The sequence below is a fragment of the Chiloscyllium punctatum genome, chromosome 25 (assembly GCF_047496795.1).
Source record: "Chiloscyllium punctatum isolate Juve2018m chromosome 25, sChiPun1.3, whole genome shotgun sequence".
In the NCBI taxonomy this organism is placed as follows: domain Eukaryota; kingdom Metazoa; phylum Chordata; class Chondrichthyes; order Orectolobiformes; family Hemiscylliidae; genus Chiloscyllium; species Chiloscyllium punctatum.
In genome coordinates, this window is record NC_092763.1 from 49,419,480 (window position 1) to 49,437,904 (window position 18,425).

Sequence of the window (18,425 nt, forward strand, 5' to 3'; positions counted from 1 at the left end):
ATCAGCTAGAAGCTTGGGTATTTTGTGCAGAACTGGTTGAATCTTGAAATTGGCCTTCATGACTGATTCCTAATTTAAATCTTGTATTCGCCCTGTTGCCAAGTATCTTGTACTTAACAGGAAGAGGGAGTTATAACTGTGTCAGAAGATGCACAATGGATTTCCCAAATGTTGCTAAGTTTCTATCCAAAGGTATTGGTAGTGGTATCATCTCTCAATGCTTGTCAGATCCAGAATGAAACCTGAGCTGAAAATGTGTTGCTGGAAAAGTGCAGCAGGTCAGGCAGCATCCAAGGAGCAGGAGAATCAACGTTTCAGGCATGAGCCCTTCTTCAGGAATGAGGAAAGTGTGTCCAGCAGGCTAAGATAAAAGGTAGGGAGGAGGGACTTGGGGGAGGGGCGTTGGAAATGCGATAGGTGGAAGGAGGTCAAGGTGAGGGTGATAGGCCGGAGTGGGGTGGGGGCGGAGAGGTCAGGAAGAAGATTGCAGGTTAGGAAGGTGGTGTTGAGTTCGAGGGATTTGACTGAGACAAGGTAGGGGGAGGGGAAATGAGGAAACTGAAGAAATTGGAACCCTCCGACCACAAGGGATGAACTCCTAGGCGGAAGATGAGGTGCTCTTCCTTCACGTCGTGTTGCTATGGTCTGGCGATGGAGGAGTCCAAGGACCTGTATGTCCTTGGTGGAGTGGGAGGGGGAGTTGAAGTGTTGAGCTACGGGGTGGTTGGGTTGGTTGGTCTGGGTGTCCCAGAGGTGTTCTCTGAAACATTCTGCAAGTAGGTGGCCTGTCTCCCCAATATAGGAGGTCACATTGGGTGCAGTGGATGCAGGTGAATTTGGTGGATATGGAAGGATCCCTTGGGGGGCGGTGTGGGCGCACGTTTTGCATTTCTTGCGGTTGCAGGGGAAGGTGCCGGGAGTGGAGGTTGGGTTGGTGGGGGGTGTGGACCTGACAAGGGAGTCACGGAGGGAGTGGTCTTTTCGGAACGCTGCTGGGGGAGAGGAGGGAAATATATCCCTGGTGGTGGGGTCTGTTTGGATGTTGCGGAAGTGATGACTGATGATACGATGTATATGGAGGTTGGTGGGGTGGTAGGTGAGGACCAGTGAATTCTGTCCTGGTGGCGATTGGAGGGGCGGGGCTCTAGGGCAGAGGAGCAGGAGGTGGAGGGCGTCGTCAATCAGAATGAAACCTGGCATGATTTAACACAAGTTTTATTCTTGTATTTTGATTATCTTGGTCACTGGCCACCTCTCATATGTTAAGTGTACTTCAGTAAAAGACTGTGTATAAAAAGCAGAATAAAAGATTTCAGCCCTTTTTTCCCAGCAATATGCTCTATAGACATTCAACCCCAGAGAAGTATCTTAATTTTGGGGTTTTCTTCATTTACATCTCAAGTGACTTACTAAATCTCTTTAACTGTTCAAGGAGCAGAACTTTTAAATCCTTAAAACTAACTTCCCTAATTCTACTAGGAATGCGCTGGTACAGAATACAGAAATTACTGCAGCAATGGAAACTCGAAGCCTTTTGCATTTTTTTTTTAAAATGGCTATCAAAGTGACAATTTACCCAATCTAATTCTGTTTGTTTTCTGTGGGTGTAAATCACACACGCACTTCAAGCAATTGCAAATCGTCCGTAGGTGAGGTTTCCCAATTTTATGATTACAGATGGGATAACTGAAATTATTTAATCTGTCTGCTGAGGAAACATTCCTTATTCACTTGCTCTTTTGGTTGGTTACGGCAAGGTTAATTTTAAAATTATCCCTTCCCTTGTGGATACCCTTCTCCCAGACCAAATTAATTCCTTTTGAAAGAGCTTATTTGACGAGGCTTTCTTGAGTTAACAAGTGAATTTGTTAGTAACTAACCACAAGACACAATCATAGCTCAAAACACATACAAGTTAGAAATAAGATGATTCCACAAAAAAGTTAGTCTAAATGGAGCAGTTTGAGTCATTCACAATGAGTAGAAACCTGTTGATATAGCCTATTTCCAAGGACTGGTAACTTATGCTGTGTCTGAATCCTTTCAACCAATGACCATGGAACAAGTACACGTGACATCAGTTGACCATTGTCCCCTTGCCCACTTCTATTTGAATGTTTAGTTTTTTTTACTCTTAAAAATAAACATTTTTTTGAAAATATTGTATTCGTCATAGGCACCTGATATCTGAACTTGGCAGTTAGTTTCTATAAAACCGTTAAATAAGGTCTTGTGCTACATCAGAAATATGGAAGGTGAAAGAATCTCTTTTAAAGAGGACCACAAATTGTAACAATGTTGACACAGTCGCCATTAAACTAGCACTTCATTCCAAAATTTATTGATTTTCACCAGATGCCATGGTGAGATTCACATCCATGCTGACAAAATATTAGCTTGGAGCTCTGGATTATCAGTCCAGTGGCTTTACCATGATTCCACCATCTCCAATCATCTTTCTTAACTGACTCTCGATACATTCACCAGATGAGATTTTTCTCTCTCTCTCTCTCTCTCTCTCTCTCTCTCTCTCTCTCTCTCTCTCTCTCTCTCTCTCTCTCTCTCTCTCTCTCTCTCTCTCTCTCTCTCTCTCTCTCTCTCTCTCTCTCTCTCTCCCTCCCTCCTTTCTCCCCACCCCCCTGCTTTTTAGATGATTAAAACCTCTTTCCAGCTCTGAGACCACGTCCCTCTGCTTGAACATTAGTGGAGTTATAGTCTTTCCACATTCCCTTACTGTTATCTGTTGTGTTCCTTAAGGATCAAACTTTGGACCCTAATATGATTTAAATATGCATAAAGTCAGAGACCCTTCTCTCCAACTAGTCCACACTGACCTTGTTCCCAAAGTAAACTAGTCCCACTTGCCTGCGTTTTGGCCCATATCTCTTCAAACCTTTTCCTAATCATGCACTTGTCCAAATGTCTTTTAAATTTTGCAACTGTACCTGCATCCACCATTTCCTCTGGCAGCTCATTTCTCATGAACCACTTTCTTTTTTTTAAAAAAAAGAAAGTTGCCCCTCATCCTTTTTAAAACTTTCTTCTCTTCTCACCATTTAAAAAAAAAGCCCCCTAGTTTTGAAAACCTTTCTCCCCCCGCCCCCCGGGAAAACAGCCTACAGCCTTGCTTATTTGCCTTCTCTACATCCCTCATGACCTCATAAACCTCTAAGAAAATCCCAGCCTATTTTTATCACCCAAACCCTCCCTTCCTGGCAATATACTGGTAAATCTTTTCTGCACTCTCCAATTTACACAGTACTCCAGAACAGGCCTTACCAACATCCTGTACAATCTCAATATGACATCCGGACTCCTATACTCCATAGTCCGAGCAATGAAGGCAAGTGTGCTGAATGCTGTCTTAACCACCCCTGTCTATCCGTGATGCACATTTCAAAGGATTATGTACCAACTCGTAGGTTTCTATGTTTTTCAACACTACCCAGAGCCCTACAATTAATTGTACAAGTCCTGCCCTTGCTTGATTTACCCAAATGCAATATCTGAGATTTATCCAAATTAAACTCTTACCTGCCACTCCTCAGCTAATTGATCAAGATCTCTCTGTAGTCTTATCTTCACAGTCCACTATGTCACCAACTTTGGTGTCATCTGCAAGCTTACTAACCATGCTTCCAATATTTTCATCCAAATCATTTTATATACATGTGCAATAGCCATGAATCTTGATTCTCTGCTGCCTCTAAATTTGTTTGTCTCCTATCAAATACTTGATGAGCAGTAATTTCCCACGATGAAGCCATCATCACCAGTCCTTACCATAAACTCTATTTCTTAGCCATCAACCCATACCCCTCTCCCTACAGCAACTATCTTGAGGCTGTACCAGAGTTTTGGCACTTGTTGTGAATCATGACCCCAAGATTGATTTCTTACTATGTATCACCACATATGCTAAGACCACCAGTTTGCCTTTCTGATTTTGCCCCTATTTCAGTTCTGTTGCTGCTACAGCCCTCAACAATGCTTTTGTTATTTAAAGACTAAACTCTTTCCAAAACCACCCCTGGGAATCTTTGTTTCACTTACTTTATGGTAATTCAAACCTCTGTCCATGTCTTAACTCCTACCAAATCCTGTTCATTCTTCATTCTTGTGACTGATCTAATATGACTCCTGATTAAGCAAACACTTCAATTTTAAAATTCTCATCTTTGTTTCAACTCCCTCCATGATCTCTCCCTTTTTTTGATCTCTAGCCCTAATATCTTCTAACGTATGTCTTCTCAGGCATCCCTGATTTTAAATATCTTTTCAAAAATCCTACAGATGCTGGAGATCTGAAATAAAAACAAAATGCTGGAGAAACTCTGCTAATCTGGCAGCGTACATGAAGAGCAAAATAAAGTTAGTTTTGAGTCCAGTATGACACTTCTGATTTTATTGGCTCCACTGTTGTTGCCCACATCTTCATTTTTCAAAGCCTTGAGTGCTGGAATTCCTTTTATTTAACTTTCTCCCTTTGTTTCCATTCTTTAAGGTAGTTCTTAAAGCTTACATATCTTGCCTTATCTTTTTATGTTGCTCACTGTCAAATTTGTGATCTCTTCTGAGCCTCTCGTTGAGACACCAATTAGGTATAAAATCCTTTTTAATTTCATGTAGTACAAGCCTCTGTGATCTTTAGCTGATATTTTATTGTAATGCAGGTTCCTACCCCAATGTCTTTCCCAGTGTCAACATCTCAAGTGCCTGTATATGGAATGGTAAGTACCTAATTTGTACACTTAATTCCATGTAATTATTCTTCTGAAGATGGTCAATGATGTAGGAGTATTAACTGTATTTCATTCTCTTTTTCAAACACCAATTTCCCAGCCAAGGGTTGTTATGTAAGTGAGAAGTGGGAAGTCCTTTCTTTTTAATCATTCTATTATGATCGTCATTCCATCAGCCATCCTAAAGGCCACTGATGTCAACAGTACACCAGCACTGCTTTAATTGAAACCAGATTGAATTTGGGTCCTCCCATGACCTGTGTCACTCAGTAAGCACATTTATTTCAAGGTGCAATACTAAGTACTCGTGGACTCTCCAATGTGTGGTGTGCTTTTCTTAGAAAATATTTGAAGTAATTTTGCCACATTAGGATGATATGCAAGTTTTTGTGTAAACTGGGCAATGATTACTCTTCTGCTCACAAACTTGAGTGCAGCCATGCAGCTGTTCTGTTTTTGTAAATTAATTCGTAGGATGTGGGCATCGTTGGCTAGGCCAGCATTTATTGCCCAACTGTAATTCCCCAAAGCGCAGGTAAGAGTCAAGCATGTTACTGTGGATCTGAAGTCGCGTGTAGAACAGACCAGATCTGAATGGCAGATTTCTTTCCCAAAAGGACATCAGAAAGCGCACTTGGTTCACTACTGTCCTTTCAGTTAATCCCATACTCTTTCTTTCACCTGCACTGCAAGGAAAATCAAATTAACTTTTGCAAAATAAAATTGGGTTGCTAGAAACTAAAGTGCTTATTTGATGTAGGCACAGTGTGGATGGTCATCAATCCTTCCTACAACTTTAATAAAAATTGGGGCTGCACTGAAAATCCTGTGGCATCCTCTTTGTCTTTGCCATGTATGATGGATCAAATTATGCATCTGCAAACTTGATTTATTGCACGTTTGATTTTTCTCAAACAATCTTTTTATTCTTTCATGAGATGTTGATGTCACTGGCTTGACTAACATCTGTTGCCCATCCCTCATAGCTATTAAGGAAATGGTGGAAAGCTGCTGCTATGAACCAGTGTAATCCACGTGAGACTGAGAATTTTGTTGCTGATCCATAAAGGACTATACTGGTGGGCTGTGTGCATCAATAAATAGTTTAAAGATTTTATTCTTAGCTGTTTAAGGTGCAGCAGTCGTGCCATCATACAAGCCCTGTGAATTTTGGTACCTTCCAGTTTGGTTTCCATTAGTGTATAGGGTTATCTGAATGCCACTACTGTTTTGAGAACTCTTTAAATTTAGCTCTTAAGTTTTCATTAATTCTTTGCAGCGTTGCATTTATTTTGAATGTTTGTGTAAAGACAAAATGGTAGGAGCAAAAATTGTTAAATATTTTTTCACATCCAGTCTCTGTGCAGTGTGTACGCACTAATTTGGTGTATATTATTCTCAGTGTGAACGTTGCAATGATCATTTGTTGTTTAGCTTTTGATTTGGTTAATTTTAGTTTATTCGTATCATTCACAGGTACCTGCAGTGGGAACATTGCCTGTGATACCACAGCACCCAATGATGTATCCTCAACCTGTCATGAGAGCAACTAACCCTTTTGCACCAGTTAATGGAGCTCAGGTAATTGTTGCACTTAAACTGTATGATGTGAGCCTTTTTCTGGAAGTGAAAAGGATAAAGCTAAAATTAACTACCTTTATTTTCCATTAACTAGGAAGTTTTTGTTTTATTAATGTCCCTCTCTATTCTCAGTTGCAGTTTATGTAGAGACATCGGAACTGCATCAAGGTTCTGTAAGCACCAAATACCTGGATGAAGACAGATGAATATGATCAAGACACGAGGCTTATTCATCATTTTAAATGGTCACTGAACTTGCAATATATTACTGATTCCCACTATAAGTTTTTCTAATCAATTGCAAAACCTGTTCTGTGGAAAAGTGCTGAGAGCAATATAGTCCAATCTGTCTTCAGTGGTCATTGGCCTACTGAACGGGCATAAATAGATGTTGATATTTATTGATCTCTTCAGTGCAGCTTCTTTTCTTTGCTAAACATAACTGAAGCTACTCCTGATTTTAACAGCAGGAATGTGAATGGATGCACAAGAGATTACTAATAAATATCAGTAATTGAACAGAAACCGGCGAAATCCTAGCTCAACCTGGTTCAGATAGTTTTAAGTTGATCAGAAATCGTATTTGAACTCTTGAAAAGAGTTTTAACTTTCAACTTGCTGTCAGTTAAAAGATTTCGATTCAAAAGTTTCAAAATGAAAATCCTACTAATAGTCCTATTTACTTCCTATTCCTTTTGAATAGTTTAGGAGTTCATCATTTTCTGACCAGGTGTGTTATATTAGATGTTTTTTGTATTGCAACAGTTACTGGGTTATCATATTGCTTTGCTATGCAGAATATAAGTTTTTATTTTTCACAATGAGTGAAAAGAAAAATGACAGTTTGGGGAAAAGGTTTAATACTCATGGGAAGTTTATTTTGAACAATTTCAAATCATGAAGCTGCTAGCATTTTTAAAGTTGTAGTCACCGATCCATCTCATTAACGATTTAAATCAGAGAAATAGACCATTATTGAATTGACACAACCTGATTAAAGAAAGATAGGGGGCATTTTCTAATTTCTGCTTGAACCACTAAATGGTAGATCTCTGATACAGTTTAATTAGGGGTGATCTGTTCTGATTACAGCTAAACTTGGCTTCTCCAATAACATTACAATCTATTAGGTTTAGCAAGACCTGGGTAAGATACAGTAGTTGTGCTTGCTAGCAACAGGCTATCAATACTATAGTTCCAATACAACTAGAAACACAAGTTGAATATATCATCATGTGCATATAAAGCTACTGACCTTAAGGTGTACATCTATTTCTGGATGTGTACATTCTTCAAAATAGCTACCCCTTCCCCTTTTTTTTATCAGTACTCAAAAGTAGTTAATGTTGTGATTATGATTGCAGAAACCATAACTAAACCATGTGGGTTTCCTTATTTTATACACCCCACAAACAAAATTGGAGGTATTTGTGAGACTGAAATCTGTTTCCTATTGATTTCAGTGGTAAAGTTGCTAATAAAATTAAAAGTTCAATTCTAAAACCCTTACCTTTTCCCCCACACATCCTTTTGCTACTCCACATTAAGTTTTTGGTACTGTTGCACAGTTTAACTAGCTCAGCTTGCAAAGCATTTTACTGAGATTTTGATTGAGACTGTTCTGCAAGCCAGCTGCACCTTCAAAAGGTCAACTGAACAATAGTCACCAAACACTGAAAGTGCAGGAATGTTTTTTGAGAGAACTGACCCATCAAAAGCAGACCGAGCAATCTCAGGCACTAAGTGTTATTCTGGAAAACGATAGGAAGGCTAAGGTCAATCTAACAACGTAGATGCTAAATGTGAATGAACCTTGTATCACAGTATAATATTTTGTTATTCATTTGTCCTAGAGATGTATTTGGTCTTGTTTTATTGAACTCTCTTTACCCATTTTAAAATCCTGATCATTCTTTAAAGTAATACATTTCAGAGAAATTAATGAGCAACTGTGACTTTAATGGTGGCTTAGGAGTAACTATGGGAAAATTGTCGTCTTTCACCCTCAAGCAAAGTATTGAAACAGTGACAACCAGCAAATTTTTAACTGTACACGTTTTGATGTTAACCTGCCCTTAATCCTCAAGTTTTTCAAATTTGCAAAAGTAATTCATATGCTCCATGTCGCACTATTTGGTGCTTTACAAATAAGATGACAAATCTATTCTGCAGAGAAGACTTGGTGATATGTGTTGGATTGTGAATGTTATATAAATCTCTGCCAACACAATTGTCCATATGTAGCTGGTTACAATTTCTTAATAAAATTCTGTTGAAATGTGAATTTTGGTGTACATATAGCATAGCTCTTCCTTGTTAAGTTGCTGTAGTAACCCAAGAAGATTTGTACAAATTTGTTAATTTAAATTTTTTAATGTGACCAATCAGAAAAACCTTTCTCCATATTATTTATTTTTAAGTATCATTTGATGTCAGTTTTCCCATCTAAATTTAATATTTATAATTTAATTGCAAGCTCTGAAACCTTCATAAGGAGCAGTGAAATATCATTTGAGGTTATCATGTTTTTGATTTATGCCAGGTATTTTAATTGAATTTTATTTTTCATCATTTTCACACAATTTAAAAATATATCTTTAGCACAGTTTCATATGAAGTTGGGAGAAAAGGAGAACACGACAATATACGCTGTTTTTGTGCCAAAGGCCTTTGTTCTAGGTTTTAATCTAAATGTACAAAATTTGAAGTATTGTAGAATTTTTCAAAGTTTTACTAAACAAAGTAAAGGTTAGCTCAAATTTCACTCACAACCTAGATTATTTATCCACAAAGCACATCAAATATTTCAAGCTTTGAAAAGTATTCTGATTATTACATTTATGCAGATTTATTTAATGCCAGGAATGCAAAACAACTTGTTTAGCACAGCATCTTGGGCTAAATTTTATATGCTGGAAAGCATATAAACAAATATAAACTCTTTTGTTTGTATTGAATTTGAATAATTCGAGATGTTATTCATTAGAAACTAAGTTGTCCAGGTGATTTTTTTTTTAAAAATGCTTTCAGCTGTCACTGTCTTAAACTAATCACATACTGATACTTTTCTCCTCACTCCACCTCAATAGCTCTGGTAAAAGTCATGGCATAATTTTTGTAACAAATCATACAGCTCAACTCAATGTAAATCACAGCCAGAGTATTTGGTTTAATTAATGAGGACTGTCATTTATTTCTTTAATTTTATTTTACTGAACTATTGGAAGCTATAGGAGGGAGGAGCTACAGTAGAGAAAGACAATAATACCAAGATGCAGAACACCCCCCTCCTGAGTGAAACCTATAAATCAAGTACTAGTCAGGTTTTTATCTGTCATACTTCCTGTAATTTGTACCTCAAGTTACAAAATGTTCTGCAATGACCAGAGTCCTAGGTAATCTCATCCTCTTGGGCTGTGCTGGAATGCACCATGAAATTATTACAAGATTAACCTATGAAGGCTGAGTTGCTCTGTGTTATAAAAATATATATTTAAATCAATCGATGTTATCTTGCATAAAATGGGAAAATGTTGGAAGCACTCAGCAGGTAATTTTAGCAAGACCGGAATATGCCATACTTTCAGACCTGACACTCCCCTTCATACTTCTGAATTAATTTATAGGGAAAGAAAGATTAATGCTGGCTACTTGAGATTAAGAGCAGAAAAACTTTGAATTAGAATGCTCAGTGTTATATAATCAAAGTTTGCACAAGTAATTTATTTTTTTTTAACATGGTGGATTTAGAATAGGTGGCAAATTTTAGGAATCCCTTTCTAATAATGAAGACATTCCAGGTGCCATAGATATGTTACTGCAAGACCCTTTAATTCAGAAACATTTGGTAGAGCCCTACAACTTGCTGACAGCCTAGACCAACAAAACTTGAGTTTGTATTCCGTTTTCTATATTGCCAAATACCATAGCTCCTTCCTATTTCTCTGCCCTAGACCTTATTTCATTGTACTTGGTGTTTTGACTTTGACTTAGTGATGGGTTTATTAAGTTGCAGTATGCTCAGTTACATGTGTGCTGGTGTTCAAACCATTTTTGTCATCCGTTAGTTTTCTATCTAAAGTAAGTAACACTATGACCCATCACAAGTTGGCAAAAAGCTAAGAGCCACCAAGTACTCTCAATTGTATACAAATGTGCCAATGCAGTAAGCAGCTAAGAGAATGCTGTATAGAAAGTTTGTTTCCTTGCTACCTCCAGTATGGAATTCTAATTGACTCAGCTGCAATAATTTCTTCAGGTTTTGATTTTTGCATGGAAATTCCTTCAAAAGCACTTGTCTGCATATGTTTTACAAAAATATTCCTTTTCAAATTCTAATGTAGTTAAAGCACATTGGCTTGTTGCCTTTTTTGTGAACCAATACAAGCTTAACATTTAGAAGAAACATTTAAACCTTCTATACTCTTTGTAGGAATGTTTTTTTCAGATTCTGGCCACATGCTATATTTGAAATGCTTCCCTCAATACATTCAGTTTAAAAAGTCAACATAACTTAAAGACATGTAAGCAAGTAAAATGCTGAAAGTATTTCCTTCACACTATAAACTACCTTTTCCATCATTTAACTGGCTTAGTGCATTATTGCTTCACTTAAAATCTTCCAACATTATATGTACCTTTTTGTGGTAAATGTGTGAGCACTGAAATAAGCAGAGGGCAGTTACCCTAGATTTTAGTGTTTTTAGAAGCAGGTGTTGAATCGAATAAATAATTACAGCACTGTGGATCGGTGCTTCTTTGTAAATAAGTGCAGGAATTTTTTGTTTTTGGGTAGTTTGTGCTGTGAGGGGAACAAAAATAACTATCTCTGAATTGCAACAAATAAAAATTACCTTGTTGTATTGCATTTCTGCAGATTATATTTTTTGAGTAATTGAAACCTGTATATGTTATCATTTATACATTTGCAGTAATTAGTAAACTTAGAAACAGCAAGTTTCATCAGGGTTGTATTTGATTCTGAAATCAGTGTATGGGCAAGTGCATTATTGCATAATAAAGGAAATGTATTAAACATTTGCTTGTGGTTTTTCAAGTATTGGCAATCTTAAATGTATGGATACTTTTTTTAAAAGTTAGTTATTATTTGAAATATGCAAATCACCTACAACAATAACTTGCACATTCAAAAATTATGATGCATAGAGATATTTGGATAGATGAGAAAAAGTATAGTCAGTGAGATAAGCTTTAAGGAGTTACTTGGTAGAAAAGTGTATGGAGGAAGTTCCAGATTTTAAAGCCTAGATTGCTGAAGACATAGTCACCAATGGAGGAACAATGGAAACTCGGGATCATAGAGAAGCTAGAGATAAATAAGTGCAATGATCTTGGAGGGCTGTCTGATCAGAAAACCTCAGATGGGGAGAGGTTTCTAAGCAAAGATGGGAGTTTTAAAATCAAGGTTTTAGCAGACTGGGAACCAATTTTGAGTAGCAAGCATGTGTGAGATAGTTGAACAGGACTTGGTGCAAGTTAGGATACAGACTGAAGAGTTGAAACAATGGTTGAACTCTTCCGGATTGTGTAGAACTGCACCACATGGTTTGATACTGCTGTAATAAAAATTTATATAATTAAGCTCAGCTTGTACTTAATGCCTTAATTAACTTCCATGTCCACAACCTGAAAATGTGCAAAGAACAGTTGGCACATTATTTTTTATTGTTAAGCCTTGACATCTCCAAAGTCCATTCAAGATATTTGGTGAGAACAGTGTTAAAATTGGCTATGGCACTTCATGCTCAAATAGCCTGTAATACCATAAACATTTGTGTATGACGCTACAAGATGTGCAAGTGTAGTCACAAACAGCAAGGTCACTGCCTTCAAGTGAAGACTAATGACAGAAACCAGTGCAGACCTTTAATTACAATGTAAATTGCTTTTCAATTCACCACCTTTTATTCCATTCATTAGGAATTCCATTCCATTTACTGGAAAACCTGGAGTTTCCAATCACTCCCTGCTGAAGAAACTTCTCAGGAGTCTGACCTTGAGCATTAACAGACTTTTATTTCATGGCCGCGGGGAGTATGTCATGCCTCAGACATGTGTTGTCTAAAGTAATATAAAATGCTACAGGTTATATAGTATTTTAGGCAGAGGCTGACCATTAATTATGTAACCTCAGGAGGTCACTGGACCAAGCAAAGCCAGCACTGACCATCACCAATGTTCCATACATTTTGCAAGCCTATGTGAATGAATGTTATCACATGGCACAGATTTGTTAAATATGTTACCTATGCATCATCTATGAAGGCAGAACTATATCCAGGGCCCAGGGAGAAACTGGGAGCACAGCCCATAATACAACTGCAAGGTCATTTTAAGCAAAACAAGTTATTATCTTTTGTCTGAAAACAGCATGTTAGTAATTTGTTTCTAACTGAGAAAATGGCTTCCAGGCAAGCTAGGCTAGATTTTACTCGCTCAATCCTTCTTTTTGATCACTATCAAAAGAGCAGATCAGGAGTGTGCGCCAACCGGGGGAATGTAACCAGAGCCAGCAGGGGTTATCTGGTGGCAGAGGTTTAGAGTCGGAAAAATAGGCTGCGAAATCTGTCGAGGAGGGAGCAGAGGGTAGCACTGTCTGGGGTTCCATGTCGGGTGGGGGAGAGAAAGAGTTCTGCAAGGGGAATCCTGGCCAACTGCGCAGTTAGTGGGGCTGGTGTACCTCTGGGCTGTGGTGCTCTTTTGCATTGCTTCACGTGTCCATTCAGGCCTCCCCTTGACTGTGACTGCTGTGTGGGTGACCAGTAGGCCTAGGAATTGGCTTTTCCACCTCTGCTCCAATTTGCCCCGGTCTTAATTCTCAGGCTTGGCATACCTGTGAATGTAAACTTTGAAGAGTTTTGTTTAACTAATGCAGATGTGTCCCAGCTGTCCACCACTGTCCTGGCAGCAGTGTCAGTTGTTATGATGGTTTTGATTTGGGTACTAAGTACATCTACTATTAGAGTCAGAGTCATAGAGATGTACAGCATGGAAGCAGACCCTTTGGTCCAACCTGTCCGTGCTGACCAGATATCCCAACCCAATCTAGTCCCACCTACCAGTACCAAGCCCATATTCCTCCAAACCCTTCCTATTCATATGCCCATCCAAATGCCTCTTAAATGTTGCAATTGTACCAGCCTCCACCATATCCTCTGGTGGCTCATTCCATACACGTACCACCTTTGCGTGAAAAGGTTGCCCCTTAGGTCTCTTATCTTTCCCCTCACCCCTAAACCTATGCCCTGTAATTCTGGACTCCCCGACCCCAGGGAAAAGACTTTGTCAATTTATCCTATCTATGCCCCTCATAATTTTGTAAACCTCTATAAGGTCACCCCTCAGCCTCTGACGCTCCAGGGAAAACAGCCACAGCCTGTTCAGCCTCTCCCTGTAGCTCAGATCCTCCAACCCTGGCAACATCCTTGTAAATCTTTTCTGAACCCTTTCAAGTTTCACAGCAGTGTGTAGGGCTACAAGGGAGAGAGGGTTGTGTCTTTTTGTGGCTCGCTGGTGTTCGTGTATCTTGGTGGCTAACTTTCTTCCTGTTTGTCCACAAACACACGGATGAAAAAAAACACCATTTCGACTGGGGCAACACATCTATCCTGGGACAGGCTAAGCAAAGACGTGCCAGAGAATTCCTAGAGGCCTGGCACTCCAACCACAATGCCATAAACAAACACACAGATCTAGATGCCATCTATCAACCCCTCAGAAAACAAACAGGAAATGACATCACCACAAACCCCAGGAACCCCATCCAGGAGAAAGATGTAAATAGAAAGCAGGAGACAACAGCTTCGCTTCACTTGGAGGTCGCCACTGATGTTACCTAGCCAGGTAATGAAACGTCTGGATATCAAACCTACAGCTCAGCGAGCAAACACTAAATGTACAATCCTTGGAGAAAAAGATTGACAAACTCAGATTACGGCTCAGCTTCCAGCGTGAACTAGGGGACTGCTGCACACTGCTTCACAGAAATCTGGCTCAATCTATCCATCCCCGACTGCGCACTTCAGGCTGATGGTTTTTCTATCCATTGTATGGACTGCACAGTGTCTCCAGGTAAGACAAAGGGTCGAGGGGTTTGCTTTTTCAATCAACTTGTAGTGCATTGACATTGCAACCCTGGCAGCCATTGCTCTCCAAACGTCAAACTCCTCACCATCAAATGCTGCCCATTCCATCTACCATGGGAATTTACTGCACTTTACTAACTGCTGTGTACATACCGCCGCAAGCTAAAGTTGAGGAAGCTCTGGATGTGCTGTACTCCACCACTAACACCCTGGAGATGAAACAGCCTGAGGCTCTGTTTATTGTAACTGGCAACTTCAATCAAGCTAATCCAAGGGAGGTGTTGCCCACATATCACCAGAACATTATCTGCCCCAACAGGGGCCTGAACATTTTACACCATTGCTACTCCACTGTGAAGGATGCCTACCGCTCCATCCCCTGTCCTCATTTCGGGAACTCCGGCCACAATGCCCTGTTTCTTCTCCTGGCTTACAGGCAAAAGCTCAAGCAGGAGACTCCTCGTGGATACAGGTCCAGTGCTGGCCAGAGGAGACAGAGGATCAACTCTGATGCTATCTGGAATCGGCTGACTGGACCGTGTTTAAATAGTCCACAGGTACCATCACCGTCACAGACTTTATCAGCAAGTGTGTGGAGGACTGCATACTGAGGAAGTCAATCTGGTTGTTCCCCAACAGGAACCCTGAATGAAACAGGACATACTGAGCCTGCTGAATACCAGGCATGAGGCCTTCAGATCAGGAGACCCACTCATATATAAGGCATCTAAGCATGACCTTCGCAGAGCCATTAAGACTGCCAAGGACCAATACCGATCCAAACTAGAGACACAGACAGACACCCGCTGACTATGGCAAGAACTGAATGACATCACAAGTTCTAAAAAGAGGCATTGCAAGATAGCAGAAGATGACATATCCCTCCCAGATCATCTCAATGCCTTCTATGTTCGCTTTGAGCAGAAGTGCAGAGGAGAGGTACTCACTGTATACCCATGACTGCATCGCCAATACCAGACTAATGCCATTCACAAGTTCGCTGATGACACCACTATAGTTGGTTGAATCTCAGATGGTGATGAAATGGATTACAGACGGGAGGTGGAAGATCTGGAAAAATGGTGTGCTGAAAACAAGCTAGCTCCCAATGCCAGCAAAACCAAGGAACTCATTATTGACTTTTGGCGGGATGTTGCTCATGGCCTCCCTACACATTAACAGCACAGAGGTGGAATGAGTTGAGAGTGTCAAGCTCCTAGGAGTGATCATCCACAACAAGCTTTCTTGGACTCTTCATGTGGATGCACTGGTTACAAAGGCCCAACAACGTCTCTACTTCCTCAGGCAGCTGAGGAAATTTGGCATGATGGCAAATACCCTTGTCAACTTTTATAGGAGTGCCATGGAGAGTATTCTGTCTGGATGCACCATTACCTGGTATGACAACTGTATCATTCAAAATTGGAGACTGTTCCAGAGAGTGGTGAACTCAGTCTGGACAATCAAAGGCCAACCTCCCATCTATAGAATCCATTTACCAGGCCCACTGTAAAGGAAAGGCCGCCAGCATTCCTAAAGATCCATCCCACCCTGGGAAAGTTTTTCTATAACCTCTACCATCGGGGAGAAGATACAGAAGCCTGAACACATGCACCAGCGGGTTTCATCAGTTTCTACCATATTGTTGTTAGAATACTAGATGGACTCACAAACTCTTAGCATTTGCCTGTACCTGTGTTTTTGTTTTGCCACTGTTTGCCTATTACTTACTTCTCTATGCTACTTAACTTTGTGATCTGCCTGTATTGCTCACAAGACAAAGCTTCTCACTGTGCCTCAGTACACGTGACAATAAATTCAATTCAATTCATTCAATTCAATTCAATTTGAACTAGCCAATTAAAAATAACCTTGGGCACTTGAATGGATCGGGGGCATCTTGAACCATGCTGCGGACCTCAGAGTGGGTCCAGGGCTAATCAAATGGGGTTTCACCCTGGGGCAAGCAAGTTCTTTAGTACTAATTTTGTAAATCATAAGATGCTCTCAGCAGCACTTTCCGTCCAGACACTAGCACCCTGTTAAGTACTCACATTGATACAATTCTCGCTACCTGGCCATAAGGTATCAGCATTTCTAACAGCAACTTTTTTTTCCTGGCCAGTTTTCCCCTCGCTTTTTTTTTGGACGTGAGAAAAGCAGCAACCACCCTCTATATTTCTTCACTCAATCAATATCGGCAGGTGACCTGGCAGGACCAGGGTAGCTCCTACATTACTCTTGATTCGAATATATTTACCACCGTGTAATCCTCAAGACAGCAGACACTGGCTGCCCTGCTCAGCGAGACATGATTTACTTGTCCCAGGGGGCAGGCTTTCTGCTGGGTGTTTGGAACTCACCGATCCCATCATCACGCCCCCACTCTGTGGCGTGAACTTAAATCTTGTAAAAGGAGAGCAACACACTACACAAAGACAGACGTGTGCTGCCGCCGCTGTCAATCCCTCAAAAGTCATCTTAAATTAATGTAAATTTTCAGCAGCGGTCTTTCCGTCTTTCGTCTTTTCTCAGGGGATCAGCCTGCAGACTCAAGTCAGGTTCACGCAATGAGCCAATTATGTATGAGAAAGGCAAAGGTTCCCTCACACTCGCACACAAGCTATATGAGTCTCACTTCCCAGGTACCCTTTATCCAGTCTCCAATTCTACTTCAGGGTCCTGGCTTTCACGTGGGGGATTTCCCCTCTTAACTAGGGCTCAGGCTAGGTACTAGAAACTGATACCTCCTTGTCTGAAAGTGCGGAACCAAAGAGAGATACTCACAAACAACCAAGCGCAGGACTGGATCAGGCCAAGGTTTTGTCAGCTAGCAGGTCTGAACCTTGCAAAGGGAGGCTGAGCCAATTATGCCAATTGTTGAAGAAAACAATTCTCGGAAGTCCGACCTTAAGCATTAACAGACTTTATCGTGTGACCATGGGAAGGACGTCCTGCCTCACAGAGACCGGCGTACTCCAAAGTAATACAAAATGCTACAGGTTATTATAGTATTCTAGGCAGGGGCTGACCATTAGTTATGTAACCTCAGGAGGTCACAGGACCAAGCAAAGCCAGCACCGACCGTCACCAATGCTACGTACGTTTTTGCAAGCCTATGCGAATTAATGTTATTGCATATCACAGGTGTACATGACACAGGAGCAGATAGGTAATATATTTAACAATGTATCATCTATGAAAGCAGAACTATATCTGGGGCCCAGGGAGAAACTGGGACCGCAGCCCACAACACAGCTGCAAGGTCATTTTAAGCAAAACAAAATATTAGCTTTTGTCTGAAAACAGCATATTAGCCATTTATGTTTCTAATTTTGTGAGAAAATGGTTTCCAGGCAAGCTAGGTTGGATTTTACTCTCGCACTCCCTAAATCCAATTCTTCCATTAAAGTTATAGTTATCAAGGAAATATGCTGGATCTACTCTGTTTGTTGAAGTACAAAACATTTTCTATATGTATGAAATGTTCTTATTTTTGATAAGTGGTAAGTAGAGAGAGAGTCTACTTCATATTTTGTGTTCCGTGTGGTCATCCTAAACCATTATAGGAATCTTTCAATCAAGAGCTTCTGTATTAGCTCCAGAATAAAGTTGCTTTCACACTGTGCTAGCATGTATCAACTGTGAATGATTGCTTTTCCATCCATTCACCGGGTGAAACTTGAATGAGGCTTTTGATTAAACTGTGGTGTTCTAGGAGCTCACTTTATTTTATTCTTTCATATTTCTCCCTTCAAACCCGAGTGAGTCAAATAATTCGCCAAGCCCCACTTCAGATTTCTTGCCAAGATATCGTTCCTCCAATCCCCTTTCACACTTAGCACTTATCTTGTGATTTCAATCTTCACTACCCCCCTTATTCAAGACCCAATCTCCCTAAACTATAATTTTATAAAATTGTACAATCCATACATTGCCAACTTTTTGATCTTTCCTCTCTACTCCCAGCAGCTCATTCACAAGTGATTTGTATCCA

At 40.1% G+C, this 18,425-nt stretch overlaps 1 protein-coding gene across 6 annotated transcripts in view; it reads left to right on the top strand.

The window, feature by feature from the left end:
• Positions 1-11,358, top strand: part of LOC140495924 (phosphatidylinositol-binding clathrin assembly protein-like) — a 166,028-nt gene extending 154,670 nt beyond the window's left edge. For all 6 annotated transcript variants that reach the window (XM_072595222.1, XM_072595227.1, XM_072595225.1 and 3 more), the window contains 3 exons: positions 4,674-4,730; positions 6,219-6,323; positions 6,456-11,358. In XM_072595222.1, coding sequence (XP_072451323.1) covers positions 4,674-4,730; positions 6,219-6,323; positions 6,456-6,470 — 177 coding nt within the window. In that variant the 3' untranslated portion in view covers positions 6,471-11,358. The remainder of the gene's footprint in view (positions 1-4,673; positions 4,731-6,218; positions 6,324-6,455) is intronic.
• Positions 11,359-18,425: the final 7,067 nt, after the last annotated feature.